The 24,367-nt window shown below is 43.1% G+C and overlaps 2 protein-coding genes across 2 annotated transcripts; both read right to left on the reverse strand.

Annotated features, from left to right (window-relative positions):
* LOC8083066 lies at positions 1,632-5,136 on the reverse strand. The gene is made up of 5 exons (XM_021461377.1): positions 4,975-5,136; positions 4,248-4,376; positions 2,460-4,176; positions 2,288-2,349; positions 1,632-2,123 (listed from the first exon to the last, which is right to left on the reverse strand). The coding sequence occupies exons 1-5, from the start codon at positions 5,134-5,136 to the stop codon at positions 1,632-1,634; spliced, it is 2,562 nt and encodes an 853-aa protein (XP_021317052.1).
* Positions 8,145-12,237, reverse strand: LOC8083068 (probable rhamnogalacturonate lyase C). Its single transcript, XM_021461748.1, has 8 exons — positions 11,978-12,237; positions 11,543-11,670; positions 11,342-11,401; positions 10,603-10,719; positions 10,303-10,422; positions 8,974-10,116; positions 8,709-8,835; positions 8,145-8,606 (listed from the first exon to the last, which is right to left on the reverse strand). Exons 1-8 carry the CDS (start codon positions 12,155-12,157, stop codon positions 8,373-8,375), a joined length of 2,109 nt encoding a protein of 702 aa, XP_021317423.1. The 5' UTR covers positions 12,158-12,237; the 3' UTR covers positions 8,145-8,372.

Consider the following 24,367-nt stretch of genomic DNA (forward strand, 5'->3'; position numbering starts at 1 on the left):
CACTTTTCAGAGGCTTTACAAGTAGGATTTTGGTGGATTGAATAATGCAAGGAGATTAAATGACTAACTTGTTTGTTAAAATGTTGATCAAGAGATTAGTCCTGCGATCTCTTTTAGATCACCCCCTATGGAATTGAGCCCCAACACCTCTTTTTTTTTCTGAAGTGAGTGGTATAACCTAGCAGGTAGCAAATCAAGCCCCATGCCTCATTCTTTGAATGGTCAACTTCAGTTTCAACTTCTTGAATAAAAAGTGAGTTTCTGAAATTAAATAGTTGAGAATCCAAATATTAGTTTGGTGGTAGGTAAAATATTAGTTCATCTATTAGCTGAGAATCCAAATAAAATCTCTCCTAGATTTTAGCAGCTAGTTGCTAGCTGGATGAGATTCAAATATGCCCTTAACACTACTACTACTACCTTATGTAGATGGTAAAAAAAGATGTGCCTAGATGTAGTGCAATTAAAAGGCCCTAATAAATGCTTATCTACTGTAAGCTACATCCTTGTTTAGATGCACTCAAAAACCCAAAACTTTACAAGATTTCCCATCACATCGAATCTTGCGGCACATGCATGAAGTATTAAATATAAATAAAAATAAAAACTAATTACACAGTTTGTCTGTAAATCGCGAGACGAATCTTTTAAGCCTAGTTACTCCATGATTGGACAATGTTTGTCAAATAAAAACGAAAGTGCTACAGTGTCAAAATCCAAAAAGTTTTTGCATCTAAACAAGCCCTCTCACTTGATCAACATTTTTATTTTGCCATGTGTTTGGCATTGGCCCTGATCTTTGGATATGACAAAATTTTGACTTGGCCACTGCAGTCACAACCATAGTTTTTAAGGCGGGAAGACGAGCTGCGGCGCTCCACCACCTTCCAGACGCCTAGGCGACTTAGGCGCTCGGCGAGGCGACGCCATACATATACTCTAAACTTCCATAGAACAGCACAAGTATACACTTATACATACCTTTCTGCTGCCAATTCTGGAGCCCATGTACCAGTGATCCTCCTTTTTCCAGTTCTCTTCTTCCATGTGCCATACAGCCCCTAACAAGTTTGAACATGTGACTCATTAATATAATTATGTAACAAAAATAGCTTATAATCTAATCAGATTAAATATGGACAATGAAATACCTTTTGATGATCTGAGCTCTCTTTTCTTCTCCCAAACAGCAAGCTGCGTATACAATAAATAATTTAGCAACAGCAAGGAAATGTAGCAACAGAAGACAGACACAATCAAATACCAATATATCATCATTACATAAGCTCACAAACTTAGATAAGAGTCTTAGTGGCATAGTTAGCCACATTACAAACATTCCAGAAATATAGATAAAAGTCTTAGTGGCATAGTTAGCCACATTACAAACATTCCAGAAATATAGATAAAAGTCTTAGTGGCATAGTTAGCCACATTACAAACAGTTCACAAATATAACTAAGATAGTTTTAGTGGCATAATTAGTAGTCCACAGCCACAATTACATAACATAGCCCAACCACCAAAAGTCAGAGTCTCATACTCTCATGGCATGCTAAGTAGTGCACAAGTACAACACAAAAGTAATTTTAGTGCAGATCTGAAATCTGCTAGCAGCCAACTCTCAACAGTCAATATCCATCATCAAACTCATCAAGGATGTTTGGAGCCTCCATGTTTTCGCTGCCACCATTGGAGCCATTGGGATCCTGCTCACAATCACTCACATCAGCATCGTCACGTGGATCTTCATCTTCCTCTTCTTCATTGGACAGAACCAAGTCATGTGGATCTCCATATCTTGCACGCTTGCTGCTGGCATTCCTTGGAAGATTGCGGCCACGCAGCGAGCTTGATGCACCAACAGCTTCATCCACATGTTCCCATGTAAGGCCATTACCATTGTCACCATTGTCACACCCACGGGCACCTTGAGGATGAACATAGGAGGAATCAGCCCACTCATTGTCCCAGTCAAAGTCCTCAATGACTAAAGGATCAAAAATTTTCCCTTTTTTCTCACGCCTTAACTGAAACCTTGTCTTCATCTTCCGGTTATAGGAAACAAACACAATGTCATTCAATCTCTTATGCAGCAACCTATTTCTTTTCTTTGTATGCATCTACAAAAGAAGAATGGGAAAAGAACAAATAAAGTTGTTAGTAATTGGCTAGCTGAGCAGTGATCACAAATTAATTAGAAGAAAACAGTGAAGTTGGAAATACTCACAAACTCAAATGTACTCCAGTTTCTCTCACAACAAGAGGATGAAGCACAAAGACTAACAATGCGTTTAGCAAACCTCTGAAGCTCAATAGCACGACCACCATATGAACACCACCAATCAACTATATTGCCAAATACAAACATATATTAGCATTTTGAGATGAAATATACTTGCTGGTATTAAATTGCACATACCAAAACCTGCTGCAATTACAAGAAAAACAACATGTACGAGGGTTCAAATTCTGTAGGTTTTGCTTGGCCAATTTGTTTGAGAATGCATCTCCTCTAAGGCCTTCATAGTCCAAGGATTGAGCATCAATCTTGCTTCTAATTTCTTTATCTTGCACCATTCTTCCAAGCACATCAAGAAAACAACCTCTTAACTGCCCAACAGTTGCATCATCATTAGCTTGTATGAGAGAATATAGTCTTGCTGGATTCAAATATAGTGCAGCCCCATACAAAGGATGATCCATTTGTGTCACCCAACGTTTCTCAATGATCTTAATGATATTCTTGAGCAAGGTTTTCTTGTTTTCAGTAGCAAAGCTGAGCTTGATCTTCTCTTTCGCATGATTCATTAGTGCTGCAACCTCTGGCATTGCAGGCCTCTCATCACCATCTACCACCCTAAGAACGATAAGAAGAGGGGCCCAAGCCCTAAGACAATCTTCAACTGAATTCCAAAATTCCACAGAGAGCACAGTGTTGTGCACTTCTTGACCGGCTGCAGTTTTTGCCAATTTGTTACCCATCCATTCTTCACTAACAAATAAAGCCTTCAAAGCGTCTCTATGCTTGTACAAACTTTTTAAAGTGAGGAAAGATGTGGCAAATCGAGTGGCTGCAGGTCTCACTAGATCAGCCCCTGTCTTTTCTCTCATCAAACTGAGAATTCTTCCATGCCTATAGATGAAAGTTGTGACACATTTGGCTCTTGCAATGGGCTTCTTAAATTCTTTCAAGTTCCCTATCTCTTCTAGCATAAGATCCAAGCAATGTGCAGCACATGGGCTCCAATACAATGTAGGAATTCTTTCCATTAGAATTCTACCAGCTGCCTTGTAATTAGCCCCATTATCAGTGATAACTTGAACCACCTTGTCTTTCCCAATCTTCTCAATCTTTGCCTGCAACAAATCAGCAAGCATAAATGCATCATGTACCTCACTTGATGCATCAACAGACTCCAAGAAATAAGTCCCCGCAGGGCTGTTCACAAGGAAGTTGATCAAATGGCGGCCTCTCTTATCAGTCCAGCCATCTGACATAAGTGTGCAGCCATACATCTTCCAAGCTTGCTCATGTTCCTCCCTCATAGAACTGGTCAATTTCACAGCATCCTTAAGCAATGGTTCACCTAACATATAGGGAGTAGGAGGCTTGTAACCCGAACCAAATTGTGCAGTTGCCTCAACTGCAATCTCAAATTGTCTTGCTGCTGCTGCATTAAATGGCACACCACACTCATAGAACCACAAGGCCCACTGCTGATCCACATAGTGCTTCTCCTCTTTGGTCCTTATCTTGGCTGGAATTGTTGGCTGTGAACATCCTTTACGCCTTTCATCGACAACTTCTTCAGGCGTTTTCCGAAGCATCTCAGCAACTGACTTGTTACCCTTCGGCTTTGCCTTTGCATTGGCTGTTGCAGTAGCCTTGAATAAATAATTTGCACGCCTTTGTTTAGCTGCAGTCCCTGAACTTGGCTGCACCTTGGAAGCTTGAGATTCTGCAGGTGCAGTGTCTTCAACCTCAACAGATTCAGCTCCAGCTGCTGGGGCTGCTATTGCTTCCACCTCCACCACATCTGCTTGTTCCTCTAGGAACAATGGCCTCGCCCTCTTATTAGATTCCAGGTACTCTCTCATCTCCTTCCTAATAGCAGTGGTGGTATTAGGACACATTTTTGTATCTCCATATCCACCTGCCAGATGCTGCTTCACCTTTTTATCCCTCCAGAGACCTCAGTGTCACAAAGAGTACATGTCACCTTATCTATCTTTTGAAGGTTTGCCCAATATCCATACTTCCAGCCTGGATCATTTGAGTTGGCTTTTCTTGCTTTGTCAGTTTTAGGATCATAATTCTCATTGTTGACAGAAGGTGGACTTGTCATTCTTTCCTGTTGGCTTGTGCTGCAGTGCTGCATAGATAGTACCAAGAGAGTAGATTGAGCCTGCAATAATCTAATCTAAGCAGTGACACTAATCTAGCAGTTCAAAGTACACAGGTCAGTAGGCACTAGGCACTAGGAAATTAGCAAGATGGCAATGGGCCAATGGCAAGTATAAAAAAATACTAGCAGACAACCAGTACATGTACATGTAATAGATTAATAGACAATTAGGAATTTTTATACTCTTGTTTACAATCAAAGCATCACAGGCACATATAACAATGACACATATTAATAATTTATCCTCTCTTAGACAGACAAGCATATGTTAATTATTCACAGCAATTAGGCAAAGGCAGCCACATCAAACATGCATCAGAAAAAAAAGAAGCACATATGTGAGCTATCTCTTCCACCCAGAATAAATAAGAGCAGAGCAGGGGAACGAGGGGAAGAGCAGAGGAAAAAAGGGAGTGCAGAGCAAGGGAACGAGGGGGAAGAACAGAGGATAGGAGTAGAGGAAGGGAACGAGGGGGAAGAGCAGAGGAAGAAGGGGAGGAAGAGCAAAGCCACAGAGGCACAGAGCACCAAAGGAAAGAGGAGGGGAGAGGAGGGAAGGACATACCTGCGTCGGTGCTGCCTCGCGGAGCAGAGTCGGCGCGGGCTCGCGGTCGCGGTGGACGTCGCGGAATCGCGGAGCAGAGCTGCGAGCGGGTGGAGTCGCGGACGGGTGGAGTCGCGGAGCAGAGCTGCGAGCGCCGTCGAGCTGAGTCCAGAGCGCGGGCATGGTGGACTCGCGCGGATGGGCCTGGCTCGCGCGGGGAGTCGCCGGCGTCGGTGCTGCTGCGGCCGCCGGATTCAGGTGCGTCGTGCGCCTCCGCACTCCCTTTCCTATCTCTCTCTCTCTCTCCTTCCTATCCCTCTCCCTCTCTCAAATGAATCGACAAGATGGGGATTGTGGAGGGCGGGAGCTGTAGGCGCGCAGCGGCTTCTTTCCCACGCGCGCGCATCGCTCTGTCCTTTTCCCGCGCGAGCCCGCGGCGCCGCTCTTTTTCGCGCGCGTTTCTTGCTCGCGGCGTCCGCCTCGGAGAATAGGACGCCTAGGCGACGCCTTCCGACGCCTTACGACGCCATATGCGAGACGGACACGGCGACTTCAACGCTCTGCTTCAAAACTCGCCCAGACGCCTAGGCGTCGCCTAGGCGACGCCTTAAAAACTATGGTCACAACCAAGCAATATACCCTCCCTATTTGGTTGCATTTCTTATAACATGATCCTGTTATAGGCTTTGGCTATATGCCATATACTGATATTTGTTTTGTAAAAGTGCATCTGATCCTTCTATGGATTTTGGTGGATGGAATAATGCAAAGAGATTAAATGACTAACTTGTTTGATAAAATGTTGAGCAAGTGATTAGTCATATAATCTTTTTTAGACCTCCTATGAAATCAATTCCCCACACACCTGGTTTTTTCAAAAATAAACGATATAACCTAGGTGGTAGCACCATCAAGAGAAAATTTCAGCGAGGACATTCCCATGGAGCAACCACAGACACATGTCTAGGTGCATGAATTTAACACATGTGGTTCTTGGTGAAATATAGAAGGAATAATTGGGAAGAAACAATTATACTCTTTCATATGTTGGATGCCTCCCCATTTTTATCTCATTTTTAGAAGCTTACAAGTGGGGTATATAAAAATCTGCTGATGCAAAATCTCATTTTTTTTCAGAGGCTTAATTACACGTAGGATTTTGGTGGATTGAATAATACAAGGAGATTAAATGACTAACTTGTTTTTTAAAATGTTGAGCAGGTGAATATATAGTCTTGCGATCTCTTTTAGATCACCACCTATGGATTGAGCCCCCACACCTCATTTTTCTGAGGTGACTGGTGTAACCTAGCATGTAGCACAATGAAGCCCCAAGCCTCCTCATTTTTTGAATGGTCAACTTCAGTTTCAACTTCTTCAATAAAAAGTCAGTTTCTGAAATTAAATAGCTAAGAATCCAAATATTAGTTTGGTGCATGTGGTAGGTAAAATATTAGTTGATTTATTAGGTGAGGATCCAAATAAAATCTCACCTACTTTTTAATAGCTAATTACTAGCTGTATGAAATTCGAACATGCCCTTAACACAACTACTACCTTCTACAAATGGTTAAAAAAGATATGCCTAGATGTAGTACAATGAAAAGGTCCTAACAAATGCTTATATACTGCAAGGTACATATTGTAGTTTTCTAGCTTGATCAACATTTTTATTTTTCCCAAATTTGCCATTGTCGCTCTTCGGATATGACCAAAGTTTGACATGGCCACTGCAGTCACAACCAAGCATATACCCTCTCTGTTTCTCTCTATTTCCTTATAACATGTTCCTATGATGGCCATTGGCTATATGTTGTATAACGTGTTTTTGTTATGGTAATGGAATGATGCAAAGAGATTAAAAATGACTAACTTTTTTGTTAAAATGTTGAGCAGTGATTAGTCATATAATCTGTTTTGACTGGGAGAGAGAGTTTGGCAAGAAAATTGTGTGATGCTATCGTCCTAGGGTTCTTAGTTTCTACCTTTGGCTAATCATTTTTCAGATCGTCCATCCTAGGTGTCTATGTTTTCAATCACTTTTACAGGAGCCCATGCCTCCCCTTATATACCGAGGTGAGCATGGGGCGTACAAATCGAGTCAGTTCTAGCTTCTCTGCCTTGTGCTTGCGGTTCCTTTGTCTTATGGCACCGTTTGGTACTCCTTATTCGTGTAGGAGGGGGCTGGCAATATTGTCGCAACCACTCCTTGACACTCCCGTGCAGTCTGGTGCTTGATCGTCAGGTGTTGTTCGCCGCTGTGTAGCCTACCCTAGGTGAGCGGCCTTCTCTAGACTTCTTTGGTGCGCAAGGAGCCTCCCCGCCTAGAGGGGCGGATGAGTAGGCCCAGAGCCCTCTACCCCTATGGTTTGAGGAGTACTGTTGAGGGAGTGGCCAATAGTGCCTTGTGGCCAAGGTTTTGGGATTCATTTGTGTAAAAAATTCGCAGCCCACCAAATTGGATGGAATTCGGAAAATTCAAAAAATTCAGACCGATAACCACTATACATTTGAATGAGATTTGAGCAAAATATTCCCAAACCATCAAACATGGCAATGGGCATGGAGAAGAGTGCGTGCAGCGCCGACATGGAACATGTAGGCGAAGGGAAGGCCGATGACAGCGTAGTGATGGCTGCTTCAACAAGCGACGTCGCAACACACGCACTAATATAATGGCGCCGACGGTGGGTGCCGAGGGCTGGCCATGGCGTGGGGCGAGCGTCGAGGAGCGACCATGGCACGAGCTCGGTCACCGGCTCTTGCTGTGGCGATAGGAGCAACAACCACGCTGGCATTGACGACAAGTAGCAGCGGCGGCATTGCTTGGTGGCTGATCGCAAGTGCTCGCTGGAGGCGTGAGGAAGTTTTTTAAGGGTTGTACCAATAGGGGAGTGTTGGTGGCCTGCTTATTGGACCATAGAATGGGTTAAGAATTTGAATTGGGACGAAATAATTTGACCAATTTAGTTTTATCTCAGGCTAGGCCAAAATGGACGAATGTAGTTGAAATTCGGTCCTTTCAGACAGAATCCCAGAACCTTTGCTTGCGGCTGTGTGTGGAATAGCTAGGCAGGCAGTGCAACACCTCTCCGTGTGTCAAGCTCTGGCGCCTGATAATATTATTGGGCCTGCTTTTGGTCTTGGCTCGGGACATCGGTAATTTGAACATAATAATGCGCGCGTTCGAATAATTCTGAACTAATTCTTTCCTTTTTGTGAGGAGGAAATTCAGAACGAATTCTGTATCAGCAATTCAGTAATGTCCCAAAACTGCCAAGCCTATGCAATTTCTATAGCTAGCTAGCTAGTACAGAATACAGTACAGGTACATTCTCTGGCTAAATTTTCCCTCTTGCTTCAGCCTCTGCATGCATGTCTATCCACCGTCATCATACAGGTACATTCTCTGTTTCTAGCTAGGCAGGCGCTTCCAGCCTGATGTAGTCGTACATGACCCCCAAGAAGGGCCCGAACGCCCTCGTCTGCGTGATGCTGATGCTGTTCTCGCCTTCCCGCAGCTGCTCGCCCCTCACCGGCAACTCGAAGCTCCGCTGCACGCCGCCGTGGATGCCGTGCCGCGCGATCGCGTTGCCGCCGCCGAACTCCGGCGTCGTGAACACGCCGCCGCCGCCGCCGCCGTTCACTTGCACCTGATCGAGTTAGTTTCAGCAGTTATTTAATTCAGAAATGATTCGAACACACGCATATATACATTCAGATCAGATAGACAAGCAGCAGGAGTACACTGTTACCTGCAGCCTGGACATCTGGGCAGCTGCGACGGCGATCCGCAACGTGTAGGTGCCGTTGGCAACGACACGGCCCTGCAGGTTGAACCGTATCTGCCGCGTCGTGGGCACGTAGCCATTGCCAACCTTTCTGCATGCATGCGAAACCAAATATTAATTCCAAGACGATGTAGCACTAACAGATTTCTTCAGTACGTACGTAATATCAGTAATTCAGTGTATATATATATATATATATATATATATTTATTTATTTATTTATATATACCTTGTGACATGCGCAAAGAACCAGTCCTTGGAGTGATTGCTCTGCCCAACCGTGAACACAGGATCACTCCTAGGGTACAGCTCGGCGTACCTCTCCCACAGGCCGTACTGCCTGTACCTATCGTTCCCCAGGAAGAGCTTGTTATTTGCGTATCTATGGTCGTCGGCGTTGGGGACGAAGAACTCCGCGGCAGTCCGGTCAGGGACGCCGATCTCCCACAGCGTCGGGCCGGACCTCGGGGGCACGAACACGAGGTCACCGAGGTGGACGACGGCGGCGGCCCCATCTGCCGTCACGGTCACCGTCGAGGTGTGCATGTAGTCTCCGAGGACCCCTGGAACCCATGCGTGGAGGCTGTACACCCCTGCCCGGACGCCGCCGATGGTGAACCTGAACCCGCCGGAGGCCGTCGCCGCCGTCGCCGTCGTCCAGAACTGGTAGCCCTTGCACTCCGTCGCCCAGGACCCGGGTTGCCCGCCGGGCGCGGCGAGCCCGACGTAGGCCGCCGCGGCCTGCACGCCGCCCTTGCTCGCGAACCTGTCTCTGACCACGAGCGTGCCGGTGACCGTGCCCCTGTCGCCTGCCTTGGCGAAGTCCGGCGACTCAAGGAAGCTGTACGGCCACCGGCCCGCCTCCGCTCGCGCCCGCGCCTTGGCGTCGTCCCAGAGGCCGCGGACGACGACGTCGGCACCGCCGCCAGCTCGCCACCATCGCCTGCTGGGGCTGGAGTTGAGGTAGATGAACACCGGGCCCAGCACCTTCTTCCAGTGCTCGCCGTCGGCGAGGTTGAGCACAATGTCGTCGCCGACGTAGTGCGTGCCAAGAAACATGGCGAGGGAGGTGGGTCCGACGTGGGAGGTGAGCTCCCGCTTCATGGGCCCGCCGCTCTTGAACTCGTTGCTGGGGGTGATCACCCAGAACCCCATGTGGCTGCTGCCGCTGATCCAGCCATGGACGGCGTTGTCCTTGTTGTCCAGCGAGTACTGGTACTTGTCGTCCACCTCCCCCTTGAACTGCGGCTCCACGGGGTCCACCAGCAGGACGGCCTCCTTGTAGGCCAGCGTAGTGCCACGTGGCGCGTCTCTGTCTGCCTCGCTGGGCATGTACCTCTGTATGTCGTCTGAGATTGCCATGTAGTTGAACCTACACGCGTATATATTATTCATGCACAAGCTTGGTATTGGTCACAGGTGTAAAAGATAGCATCTTTATATATATATATATATATATATATATGTGCGATGAGAAATGTAAATATATATAGTGTTATATATATGATTGTTGTCTGAAGAACAATATGCAGCATTGCATGGTTACTCTAGTACTGACATGTCTGCGTTGAGCTTGAAAGCCAGCCGTGCCTCCGAGACGTTGAGAGCAGGGCAGCTGCTATTGTGCTCGAAGATGGCGTAGCAGTAGAACCCGGAGCTGCCTTTCAGCATCACAAACCTAGAAAGGATCCAACAACAACAGTTAATTTCTTTAACTGTCACAGGTATGTAACTTGTGTGTGTACTGGTATCAGCAGCAGCAACACTTTCTTGGCATATAACTGAAAGCATTGTGTTTGTTGAACAATGAATAAACTGAAATGGTGAATGCAATGCAAAAAAAAAAAGATATGCATACCTCTTGTCAATGTTTAGCCGAACACTATCTTGGCGTGATGGATCATACGTGCTCCTGAAAGAAAGCTCCACTTGGTCTTCCCTTGAGGTCACAACACTGAACTCGGTACTGTCCAACCTGTATAAATATGATGCAACTACTTATTAATTAATTACACCCAAAAGGACCAAAAAAGTTTTTTGCAGAGCATTTGCAAATACATGAATTGGAAGAAAAAATCTTCTATCTCTACATCATGAATATTCAAAGCAACCAGTTTGTTTGTTGTTCAGCAAGCAATATCGATGTGTGTGTGACGGTGTTTATATATTTAACACTAGCATTATTGGCGTTAATTAAGACTGTGCTGGAGGGCCGGAGCAGTTTGCTGAATGAGGATGAGGGCTTTGGTCAGTCGTCCTGCTGTTTGCAAGCATGCATACCTGCATCTTTTTCATGCACTACTTAGCTACTAGGCAATTTTTTGCTGCCTGGAAATGCAACTTCATCACTCATCAGCAATTCAGCATGCGCAATCTTCTCTGACGACGACTGACGGTGCATGCATGCTTCAAAAGAATGATTTTTTAACGTAATTAACTAGTAGGAGAAGTATGCAACAGGTAGCAACACTCTTTTGAATTTGAATCAGTTAGTTAGAGTTGCAGACATATGCCAGTGATGAGCAGTTCATCAGTTCAGGACACACACCAAGGAGATGGTGTGACTTGTGAGAGCACAAGATTTTTATAGCACTCACATGTCGAACATTCCTCTTGGATGACCGGAGCCAGGGTAGTTCCAGACAACATCCCAGTACCTGCATGCAACAGAACTCAATTTTGTATGCTATATATTGCTGCATCTGAAATTCTGAATGAACATTATAAATTATAAAATACTAGTAGAATTTTTTATGTACAGTATAGTACATGCATATTTTATTTACTACTGTAATTACCCTCCCGAGGTTCTTTGGCCGCCGGTGTACTGGAGGAGGTTGCGCTGGCCGTTGTAGCGGACGCCGGTGATGTGGCCCTGCGGTTTCGACAGCGTCACCTGCACCACGCCATTGTCCACGACCACCACCTGTTGCATGATATATGCAGATCGAGATGGGTGGAAAGCACAAAAATAAACAGGCCATCTCATCAGTAATACTCCTTATATAGCACAGTAACTTATGACAAGATTCAAAGTACTTTGTTAATGGCAACTTCTTAATGAACTATTTAACATATGTATAAATTGATTAGTGCTATAATAATAATAAGAAAAAGAAACCTCTCTATATGTGGGCTACTGGAGTGGATGTTATTATTTGCTACTACTGCTCCTATAGCTGCTAGCTCTAGGAAGGTGTAGGAGGAGACTATGGCGAGCTAGCGCGCCGTACCTGGTGGCGACGGTCAACGCGTAAGGTAACACCACGGGCCGCTGACGACGACTGTGCGACGCCGGCGATGAGCATGATGACGATGGCCTCCAGCAGCAGCAGCAGCAGCAACCTTATTACTGCACCACCACCGCCGCCGCCAGCAGTGGCCATGGTTGTATGGCGTCGCGATCGATGCATGCCCCACACGCGTGCGCCGGCAAGAGGGATGGGGCGCGCGGTATATAAGCTAGGCACACCAGCCGCCGGCTGGCCGGCGACGCCGACGCCGACGCGCGCTCGATCCCCGGGCGCGCGTGCTGCGTGGTAGACGACGGCCAGACTAGTGGAGAAGACGACGGGTGTATGGCATATATATATATATGGGCAGGCACACACAGCAGAGCATCCAGCTCGGCTCTTTATAATGGCCGGCGCGGCGCATGCAGTCGTCGTCGTCGTTGGAAGAATGCAAGCTGCTGCTGCTTTCTGCCGACGGGAACGGGACTCGTACGTCCATGGAAAGACGGCTGAGTATGTAGTGCGCCACCAATGCAGTGTAATATCCGGTCCAACCGGTCGGTTGCAACGACTGTACTACTATCGTCTAGATCTATGCAGGACGTCTTGCGTCATCTTCTTTAACTAATTAGTTCCCGAAACAGATTACGACTGGTGCTACAGTTAGCAGGCAACTGCTAAAGTTGCACTAGAGTGTTTTAGCTAGACAGCAGCTCCAGCGCCTCAGCTTTTTTAAGACTCTGTGATTATATATACTAGTTATATCACACCTTATAATTACATGTATGTAATTTATTTCGGAAACAATTCATGCCACTGTTTGAGGGTCATGCACGTTAATTTGGATGGCGTGACTAGCTCGTGTACGTGTTGATTTATTTGGCTGAAGTTTGGCTCACAGATATATAGGTAGACGAAATTTGGCAAGCCCCAAAAGATTTCGGCCGGGGACGACCAAAAAGCTGATCCTTCACACAAGTTGCGGCACGACCTGACTGCGAATTTGCTGTCCCAGCTCCTTTGGCCACCCAAATTACATGCAATGCAAGATACGGTGTTGTGGTCATAGTTGGTCTTTTTTTGGATCCGCTAGTATATGAAAATAGTTTTAGCTACGGTTTCGAATTATATAAGCCGTTTTGGTTTTTTAAGACATAATTGGAAAGGAGATATAGTAGCTAATATCTAATAGCCACTTAAATATTAATTAGCTAGCTAATTGTTAGTAGAAGATGTTTTAATAATCCATCTACTAATATGTTCTAACAGGTAATTGGACCTATTATATAGCAGAACATTTTGCTAGTAGAACTAGTAGCTAAAAACCTCTTGCTAATATATTGGTAGTTGGTCTATTAGTTAGCATGTTTGTTTGGACCTGCTAGTGCTAATTTTAGCTATTGCTAACTATATTAGCTCTACTTGGTTCAAACATACCCTTAATTCTATGCTCGGGTTTCACTGAAATTTGGCTTATTTTGATATTTATGCTAAAATTATTATATTATTTATAATTATTCCCCATTTGAAATATACTTTAAAAAAATGTATGCCCCATTTGAATTATTATATTCTTTACAATTAAATTACAAAACAATGTGTCATGTCATCCATATATGTCATTTTCAAAGTCACAACTTGGCCTCCTAGGATCACAATAATCCAAAGTTCAAAACACGACCGATTTATATATAGGTGCACTTTTCATTTACCAATAGCCTGTGTCAATGAAGTATACATAGGAATAGGATTAGACTCTACCTTATTTACTCATCAAGTAGGTAGCCTAGTGGTGAAGTAGATGACAATGCACATCAAGTGTGTGCGAGGTATGGATATAGTGGGTATTCAATTTGGTTCCGATCATGAGCGTAAACATCCATACTTTGTACCTACAACTCATTCCAATTAGGGATGGTTAGCTTAATAAAACTTCTCCTGAAAACAAACAGAAGTGGCCACAATAAAGTCAGATGAAACAAAACTTACAGCTTGATAAAATCTAAAACTTTATAGTTGATCACTTTTTTTATTTGAGATCGATAGGACCTAATGCACATATATATGTTAAATTCTCAAATTTTGAAATTCATTTTTTTGAATTTTTTCAGATGACCTTGGATAGAGATACACCTTATATCAAAGTTTGTAGTGCTAGATGGGATCTAAGACTTTGTTGTTGATTTATTTTATTTTAGAATGTCTAGAAACAAAAAAAAATTGGTAGAAGGATCATAGATGTTACCTCAAAAGGAATACCATCTTATACTTGGTCATAGATGACTGCGAGGTGAGGTTACAGGTCCAAATCCCCATAGAGACACAGTTGTGCGATTAAAACCAAAAATCAAGCATGCGGTATTTGATTTGCACCCTTTTCTAAAACTCTTTTTGTGTGGTAGTGGTAGTAGCTTTCAAAGAGAACAATTTGTAGCAGTTTTTTCTATTTTTTATTTGAAATTATTTAGATCTTCAAATAATTAACTGATCAAAGTTTTGGACGCTAAGGGTCAAAGAAATCAAATGTTATGTTTGTAACCCAGTCCTAGTGTGTGTGGGTGATGGCCTAAGAGCATCTTCAAGAGTATAAAAAACTAATCTAAAAATCTAGTTTTGCAACATTTTCAATCAATATCAGAATCGACAAAACATCCCAATTGTCAACACTTTTGAATAATTTTGTATTAGAAGAATAATCAGTTGAAGATTTTTGGTGGCCACTCGTGTCCCATACCACCACCATCCATTTGGGCACCTAACACACACCCAAAATATCCAAAACAGAATCTCTATTGCCTACTCTGCCTCCCTGTATTCCCATTTTTAAAAATAGTGTCTAGAGATTTAATTCCCATGAACCTCATAGGCGGTGATAGTGGTCGCTCCTGCATCCATGTCTGGTCATTACCACTTATCCCTAGAATCCAAACCCAGAGCTAGAACCTACAAAGAAGGTGACAATGATTGGGGTGATGGAGTGTCAAAGAAAAAGAACGACGCCCATGATAAGAGTAATGGTCATCCACGTTTGTTTTCAAAGCACAGGTACATTGTGAGTTAGGATTGGGAGTTTTTGGAACAAGTTTTTTTATTCTACTAAAAAATCAAGATTAGGAGAATAGTTTTATCAAATTGCTGGACATGCTCTAAGAATGGCTTAGATGGAAGATTCTTTTTAGGATATAACAATTGGGGAATGGCTTTGGTTTGTCGTCGTACTGGTTGGGGTTAAACACTACCAAAAACAATTGGGAGACAACCCCCTCCCCCTCTCCCCTTCCTGATTAAGGCATCCTCAGAGAAATGCCCACCTTCGATAATGCTAGTTTTGGTGGAGTACAGCAGTCCTAAACATAACCTTAGTAAAACTGACTATGACTCTTTTGCTACAAAGAGTGGAGGAGGGGCACACGGATAGTGGGAGAGGGTGCGATGGACAAATAAAATAGGAGAGAGATTTTCACTCCTTAATATTTGGTATATATAGATATAGATAGATATACAAGTTGAAATATTTGACTACTACAAAAAAAATATTTAGCAACATCAAGATTTATAGGCAGGGACAGCTGGGAATACAACCGTCTCCATATAGCCTTCCGCCAGGCCCCACCAAACAAAACTGCCTTAATGCATTTCTAGCTCTGAAAATGGGGTGTGCAAGACATATGACATCTAAATTCAGAACCACTAAATAGAAGGCCGGTATACAACCACGTATACCTGAATTCTTGAAGAAAGATTTGGCCATTTTCTCACGTAATGTACATATGGAGTATATAATGTTTTACCGTGTAATATACTAATATGTGCATAATAAAGTATAGTAGACTCTTCTCAAGGGCTCCATGCATGATAGAGAGTACACAACACAAGGGAAGACCTCCGCCGGTCACGGACGGCGGCAGTGACTAGTCAAAATATAGCTGGTATGAGCTAGGGTGTGTGATAATAATGACGGGCACTCTAAGAGTGTGTTTGGTTGGGCTGTAATTTTTGGAAAAGCTACTATGAGTTTTGAGCTTTTGAAAAGCTGTTGTGGGATGTGGGCTTTGAGAAATCCAAAAGTCATTTGGTTGGTCACTCGTGGCTTTTGGAAAAAAAAACTGAACGGATTCCAAAAGTCAGTGAAAGCAAGGGGTGAGGTGCTTTTGGATTTGTACTACGAAAAAAGCTGCTTTTGGGCAAAAGCACTTGTGGCTTTTGGGCCCTTTGGTTGGCTTTTAGCTTTTACAAAAGCAAAAGCAGGTTCAAAAGCCCCAACCAAAGGGACCCTAATTCTTCTGCCATCGATCTTGTCTTGGCTGATTAAGGACCAGAATAGAGTACTCTTTAGTGGCTAGTCATGTGCTCTGCTCGCTGTCATGGGCAACGTGCGTGTTGTATCAGTGGATACCTTTTTGAATTCAGAAACGTAAACTAGGAGGCGCCAGTCGTATATTTGAATTCTTCCAGAAATTGAAGACTCGCCTTTGCCTAACATATACTATTCTTATACGTTACTGTGCAAATATAATATATACATGAATGATAAGTGGATCTTGACAGGTCAAGGACGGCACAATAACCTGCGATAGTTTGTTTGAATGGAAAAAAAAAGATTCATCTCTTTATTGTCAACGACGACCAGATGATGCTCCATTTGCTCCACACCTCCACCTCTCTCGGTGGACGATATCATAGGCAGCTATAGCTATAGTAGCCTACTCTTAAAATGGCCTTACGTACTCACCCTGTCCCTAAATAAGTTTTTTTTCTCGATTATGTAAAAGATTTATATGTTTTTTTATTGAAAGAGAAAATTTAGTTTGAGTACAAAGGGGTTGGGCAACGAAATTTGCAACAAACTAAAGCTAGCGCGGCGCGAATTTGCCACCACATCACTTGCTGGGAGAACGAACAGGAAACGCAGCAGCGAAGTCGGCGACGCCAGGCTTGACGACGGCAAAGCAAGCCCGGCGGCGGAGCCGGCCAGCCGTCGAGGAGGGCCGGCCGGCGTCAATGTCGTCGGACTTGGAGGAGCAGGCTACGAGGTTGAGCTTGATCCTCCTCACTCCGGCACCGGAGTGGTTCTCAAGCACCTGCCGCCGTGTGCTTTGCTGAAAACATACATATATACTTATTGCCCCTGCTGTGTTTGTTCTGCAGCAATGCAATGGCTGCCTGCTCGCGGACAAAACTCCACGGCAGAGAGATTTTTATTTGGAGGAAAGTCCATGCTGCATGCATGCTCTCGCTCATGCTCATGCATGGTGTGTCTCTTGCCAACAACACACGAGTATCGAGCCCAGGAGTGCACCGACCCAGAAGGCACAACAAACACTTGTACAGCCCGTCGTGGTCCAACAGCTAGGGCAGCGTCTTTTTTTTTTTGAGAGAGAGAGAGAGATGGAGAGAGTTATCAAAGAACTGTATGAACTAAATTCCCCAAACTATTAATCATTCCTCCGAATTACTCTCTCCTTTCTAAACTATATATAACTCTTTCCAAGAATTTTAAAGAGTCAAAATATCTTAAGAAAAATTACAAAGACCTATAATATCAAATAGGTAATAGTATAAAAATATAATTAAGTATTAAAGAATCTAATGATACAGTCGGTATCATAAATATTATTATCATATCATATAAATATGGTCAAACATAAAATGTTTTCACTCTCCAAGATTGTTGAAATGTCTTATAATTTGGGATAAATGAAGTATATATAATCTTTTGCTTCCCTGTCCGATCCGGTTCTTCCTCCCCCAAGCTCCAATCTATCTTTAGTGCTAACACTCTGACTGCAGGTGATCAAGTTTATTTGTGCCAGCCAGCCAAACCGAATTATAGGTTTTACCATGCGCAACGCATCATGTAACCTAATTATTACTGTGTTCCTGCCACAGCATGCACATATATATGAGACAAGTGATCGATATGCATGTATAATATATATGTCGGCACGATTTCCACATGAGACTATATACAACACACATACAGAGCAAAATGTCCGACGTGCACGTACTCCGATCCGATCCCTAGCTAGTTTATTATTAGTCACTCGCGTACCTACTTGCTCGAGTCTCCTCTAGCACGTTGCCGCATGCACGCACGCATCACGCGTGACGATGCATGCACTCACCGTCACAAAATGACAAAAACAATTTTAGAAGACGGCCTCTCCCGTCTCCATAAACAAATAGCCTTTAGGTAAATGTCTAGCTTTAAAAAAAAAATTACAAAGACAGACGTCATAAGGTGTTCGTCTTTCTAAATCATCGATTTACAAAGACAATTGCCTTAATTAGGATGGCTAAAATTGCGACTAATAGAGGCGGTCATCTATAAAAATCAATTAGTTGATGAACAAAGATAGACATATTAAGAGGACTTGCTCTATAGATAGCTGTATCAAAAAGTATTTCATAACTTTTCCATGTGAAGTCACATAGAGACAAACTTTAGCAAAATTGTAGTGTTCTTGACGTGATCTAATTTGGAATGGAGAGAGTACAACAAGTTGTCGTACTAATTAATTTATATATCCTTGACGATGCAAGATAGACCAAGAAATCAGCCTGGCCATGGCCGACCTGCACAGATAGGCACCGGGCACGTTGGCACCTGGAGCAACACATACAAAACTATTCTTCACAGCTCCATCTCGGTCGACCGGACGTACGTAGTCACGACACGAGAGGACAATAAGCAAGTGGCCGTCGTCGTTCCTGCCGGCTAGCGCTAAAGATCGATCTCGTGGAGAATAAAGAAGATCTCGCCAAGACGACAGTGACCCCCTGCAGCTGATCCATTTAACTCTGATGTTACTCAAGTTAATTAAGAGACTCTAATAAATTGTGAATTATAATTTATATATATACGTGCAACTCATGTGATTTGGCCATATATGTATACATATGTTTAGGGAAAGAATGATGTATTAATTAGCTTGTAGGTATCATATATGTTTCATTGTTTTTAAACTTTTTATAGGTTAGTAGTATCTACTGGTATACTGTAGCACATATAATATCTTGGCATAATATATAGAAATGTGAAGGAGGATACAAAGATATAAAAGACGATTTACTCTCTAAATGATGATTTAAAGAGTAAATTTAATAGAACTCTTGGAGATACTCTAATCCCCTTTAATTTCACCATCAGTTTACATCCATCGTTTGTGTAAATTGTTGGTGATAACCAATGTCTTTAATTAGGGATGGCAATGGTTACCTCCTCTGTTAAAGACTAACTATATAGATGCATTAGTACTCGAATACCTTTGTAAATTTTGCCTTCAGAGGCGTGCATCCAGAAACGAATTAGGAAAAAAAAAATATAGCTAAGCTGCAACCGCCGCCATTGTTGATGTCGGTGACACCATGTGGTCAGGCTCCTCTAACTAACTAACTAACCAAGGATGACCTAGATTACAATGTCCTAAGAGATTTCGCCTCTTAGATAAGAAACATCATCAATAAGTAGAATGGTGAGATCTGGCTCTTAGTGACTTGGATCAAGAAGTACAATGGCGAGACCCGCCTCGACACATGGCTCAAGGACTATCGCTTCTCTTGCAGATCCACCAATATATAGCAATGAACTAGCTCAGACAATTATATCGGCCTCTAGACTGCAACTAGGTGATCAGAGGAGGCGTCGCAAGCGAGGACCAATGGTCGACGAGCTTAGAGGTAGGCTTGGAGAGGGCTCAACAGGTGGGGCTCGGAGAGCACTGAGGACGTGGAGGACCATCATGTAGCGGAGGTGGAGCAATCAACAGGTTGGGAGCGGACTCGACAATTGAGAAGCATTCTCAACGGGCTAACACTGGGCTGGATGGGCTAGTAGTAGGATTTTGGTTATTTTTAGATGCGGCCTCTAAGATGCAATTTTACAGTAGTGCATTTTATCTCAAGTTTTAGATACAAATTAAACCTAGTAAAGCATATCATACATGTGTGTGTCTCTCTCTAGTATATATTGGAGGTTTGGATCAATTCGTCATGGACGAATGTGGGTGCATGCGCCATTTAGAAACCATCCATGAGCATACGTGCCAATATTATATTTATTTTTTTGAAATGGAAATAATATATTTATTTACATATTCAGTTTGATAGGTCGCTCATGCCGTGCAAACCATAGCCAAGCTGTCAGCATGATAGCAACCTCCAATAATGGATTTCACGGAAAATGTACATATTGCCTGCTAGCGCTATAGATAAATGTCAAAATTTCCTTTTTAAAGTAAACTGAGAGTGTGTCCTCGCGACTAGCCGTATCTAGGGTAGGGTTCAAGCGGTCTATCATGAGCTTGTTGCATACTTGCATGGATATATATCAACCAGACACGAGCACTGTATGGTCGACGCAGGCGGATCGAGTACAGCTTCAGCTTCTCTCAAGAGAAATCACTTCTAATAACCAGCTAAACGCTCAAAATGAAAATAAAACTCTTTCTTAAGTCCCTTCTAAGTTTTTGTTGACATGAAAAAGATAAAGGTGAAAGCTCTAGAGGCCGTTAAAGATGACTTGGGGTCCTCTCTTCCATCAAACTCTAGATCCACTGGTGTACATGCATGGGTGCATGATTGGGTCCTTTAACAATCTCTTGGCTCTGGGTGATTGAGTGTAGAAGACGACGAAACCTAAATCACAGACAGCACAAGTTCGAGACCAGACATGGTACAAATCCACTGGTTGGGCCCGGATTAGAGACGACGATGATTGGATGAAGATATGATTAATTAGCACAAATGATGATCCACGAGGCGAACACTGACAGTTAGTCCACGCCTCCACGGTAGTAGTACTATCTCGGTCGACCACGAGCTGCTGGACTTGGACACAATTATATTTTTTTTTTGAATAAACGACTTGGACACAATTATATTTGTGGTGGACAGATCGAGCTGCAGCGTAGTAGTAGGTATAGCTAGCCATATAGGTCATAATAAACTAATAAACCCCTAGACAACACACTTTACATATGTTGTTCGATCGCCACGAAAGCAACGCGTTGCAGTTTCTACAAGGGCAATGCCGACTCAGGCCATCCTCAGAGCAATTATTATAGTACAATGTAAATCGGCTAAATGCTAAGATAAAAGAGAGAGAAAAAAAGGAAAAAAAAATAAAAGCAGACTGTAAGCTTACAGCCGACTCAGACATAAAAACCAAAAAAGTTTGTGAAAGAGACAAGTGATCCATGTATTAATAGTGATGAGCTAACCATTATATGAGTGAGCTGCAAGAAGGCTGTAAAGAAACGTTACAGCCAGCAGCCGACTGTATTAGGTCAGTCTCAATGCATAATTTCATAGAATAGTTACCATGACTAACTGAGCCATATGAGATTCATGGGGATGAAACTCCTCTCTCATCTGACGAAACTCCTTCATTTAATGACTCTGCCAAGTCAACAATTTTGTTTATGTGGCACCCTATTTAATGTGCATGACACTCTCATGAAACAGACATTGAGACTAGCCTTATTAGCCTTGCTCTCGGTGAGAGTTTCATGACCCAGTTTCCAACATATCCATATTTTGGAAACAACGCATAAGAGTTTCCTGGGGATGAGAAACTCTCTCTACTCCTATGAAACTCTTATAAACTCTCTCTTCATTAATAGAGTGTCACATCAGCATATTTATTGTGTATGAAACTCTAATGAAACTCCATTGAGACTGGCCTCATCAACGAGAGTACCACGTCAGCAATTATTTCATGAGCTAACAAAGAGATTTAGAGACCATCTGGTGGAGCTAGTGCAAGCTCCACCAATAGTCTTACTATTTTTTTCAACCAAAATGTCAAAATGAAAACAACTTCACCCGATGAAATCCATAGATCATGTTGACTAAGTCTGCTCGTTGGAGGAGCTAAAAAAATAAGTTTCACCCTACCCCTTCTCATTTCAATGGGCCAATGCGTAGATGTTGGCAGATTTGCCCCAGGGACATAGGGAGGGGCCTCCACCAACGCGAGGCGGCGCAAGGTCGAGGGAGGAGAGGCCAGCTTGGGAGGGGCAAGTAGGCTAGGCAAGGATGCCATCCTAGATAGTAGTGGCAACAAGGCCCCCGACACAAGGAGGGCGAGAATTGGGCAAGGCGACTAGTGTGGGAAGGGGTGAGCTTGAGACAAGGCAGCCAGTGTGGATGCTGGCGTAGGGAGGAATCAAAGACCGGTGCGAGGAGAGCGGAGGAGAATCAGTGTGAGTGCGTGGAGTAGAACTTGTGTAGTGGTGGCATGAGGATGGGATAATGTGGAGAGAAAAAAGGAAGGTAAGAGAAGAAAATACAGAAAGAATGAATGAAGAAACGTAAAATAAGGAGAAGAGTATTATGGACATTTTATCAGTTTTAACATAAGAAAAGTTGTTTTATCAAACATTTTTTAAGCAGAGAAGTTGATGCCCAAAAAACGTTTCATAGGACAAGCCACAATTAAAACTATTTTGAAGCTCTACCAGATAGGCCCTTAATTAGTAGAAGAGAAAAGGTTGTCTAAAACTATTTTACAATCTTAAAGCTCAACGACGACATGGTTTTAGCTCTATTATATTGTTGTTGTATTAGTGTGCTATATCTGAAAAATGTCATGGATCTTCCAAACACGCCATAGAGAATTATTTTAGCTCTAAACCCAAAGCACGAAGTAACAACATGGTTTCTATTGGAGACTAGAGGCCCGTCTCGAGAGGCATGCGGCCGGTGCGACCACATGGGTCCCCGATTTTAGGCCCCAACACTTTATTTACACAAACTCAATAACTCTCCAGATCTAGTTTTGTTTGTTTACAGCTCATGCCTATTTATCTCCAGCTTTGTCATCTTGATTGATTGGTAATGTATTGTTTTGTTGTTTGTCTAATGTGGAAGAGGCCGATCAAGGTGTGATGTTTGTGCAAGGCTAAGGTCTTGCAGTGTAGATGACTGAGGGTGAGGCATGAGGCATGGATCTTATAGAGGCAGCATGGTCTTGCAATGCAGCAGTGACAATCTAATCAAGTGAGCATCTCCTCGTTCTCACTCACAATATCCTTGTTCTAGATCTATAATATGCTTGGAGGCAAGGATATGGTGGCACACAAACAATGATGTCAACCTGTACACTGTGACTACGTGACCAGAGAAGGTGGCACAAACGAGGATCGATGGTTGATGAGCTTAGATGTAGGCTTGAAATGGGCTCAAAGGTGGGCTTGAAATGGGCTCACCTTTCAGATATATACAAATTAAACCCTAATAGCATATGGTACGTATGTGTGTGTATCTCTGTATATATTAGAGGTTTGGATCTCGTTGTCATGGACGAACATGCACACACACCTCAAGCCGGACAAGCTACAACCATGTTGTCGGTGTGATAGCGACCTCTAATAATGCATTCCAAGGAGAACGTGGACGACGGATTTTTTTAACGTACAATCTAAGAGTGTGTACCTCATGACCGACCATACCTCTAAGGCAGGTTTAGGCAGACTATCGTGAGCTTGTTGCATAATTGCATGATATATATACATATCGGCCGAACACTATATGGACACGGGCAGATCTAGCAGTGGGTGGGCGCAATGTAAGCGCTCCTATTACTTCTGTGATAATAAAACTCTTCCATGATCGAGTCCCTCCGTCTAAGTTTTTTGTTGACATGAAAAAGATAAAGGTAGAGCTCTAGAGGTTAAAAGATGACTTGAGTCCTCTTTGGCATCAAAATTCTAGATCCGCCGTTGTCTATGGTGCATGATTGAGAGTGTAGAAGACGGTGAAACCTAAATCACAAGACAACACAAGATCGAGACTAGATATGGTACAAATCCACTGGCTGGGAATCATCACATATCATGACTGGATGAAGATATGTGACTAACACTAGTGCAGGACGAGACAGTTGTTCAGGTTGGGAACCCCCTTCAATTCTGGTTTCCTAACCGGGACAACGATTTCGGGTCTAAAGGCCCACCCTTTAGTCCTCAGTCATGGAACCTAGACTAAAGGTGGACCTTTAGTTTCGGTTCTTAATATAAACTGGGACTAAAAGGTTTGTACCCAAGGCGGCTTTGAGCCGCCACGTAGCACATCTTTAGTCACGGTTAGTGTTACAAATCAGGACTAAAGGTATATCTTGTTTTTCTTTTTTTGGTTTTCTTTTCATTTCATTATTCATTTTAATTTTAAAATAGGTTTTCGAATAATCATTCTATGCCCCTAATCTATATGAATACGCGCGCATTATGATAATACATTTCAAGCATTATACAATTAAAGTATGAAACTATATATTACATGCATTGATGGAGCAAAATGTATAATATAATATAATATAATATAATATAATATAATATAATATAATATAATATAATATAATATAATATAATATAATATAATATAATATAA

This window comes from Sorghum bicolor, chromosome 5, assembly GCF_000003195.3.
Source record: "Sorghum bicolor cultivar BTx623 chromosome 5, Sorghum_bicolor_NCBIv3, whole genome shotgun sequence".
Taxonomy (NCBI): domain Eukaryota; kingdom Viridiplantae; phylum Streptophyta; class Magnoliopsida; order Poales; family Poaceae; genus Sorghum; species Sorghum bicolor.

Excerpts from the sequence above, each read along its gene's own strand:
- LOC8083066 (XM_021461377.1), bottom strand. The coding sequence starts at position 5,136 with ATGCCCGCGCTCTGGACTCAGCTCGACGGCGCTCGCAGCTCTGCTCCG. Across the intron at positions 4,377-4,974 it reads GCGAGGCAGCACCGACGCAG|CACTGCAGCACAAGCCAACA; the intron begins GTATGTCCTTCC and ends CTATCTATGCAG. Across the intron at positions 4,177-4,247 it reads GCTGGAAGTATGGATATTGG|GTGAAGCAGCATCTGGCAGG; the intron begins GCAAACCTTCAA and ends AGGGATAAAAAG.
- LOC8083068 (XM_021461748.1), bottom strand. The coding sequence starts at position 12,157 with ATGCATCGATCGCGACGCCATACAACCATGGCCACTGCTGGCGGCGGC. Across the intron at positions 11,402-11,542 it reads GGCCAAAGAACCTCGGGAGG|GTACTGGGATGTTGTCTGGA; the intron begins GTAATTACAGTA and ends TGTTGCATGCAG. Across the intron at positions 10,720-11,341 it reads CCAAGAGGAATGTTCGACAT|GTTGGACAGTACCGAGTTCA; the intron begins GTGAGTGCTATA and ends ATATTTATACAG.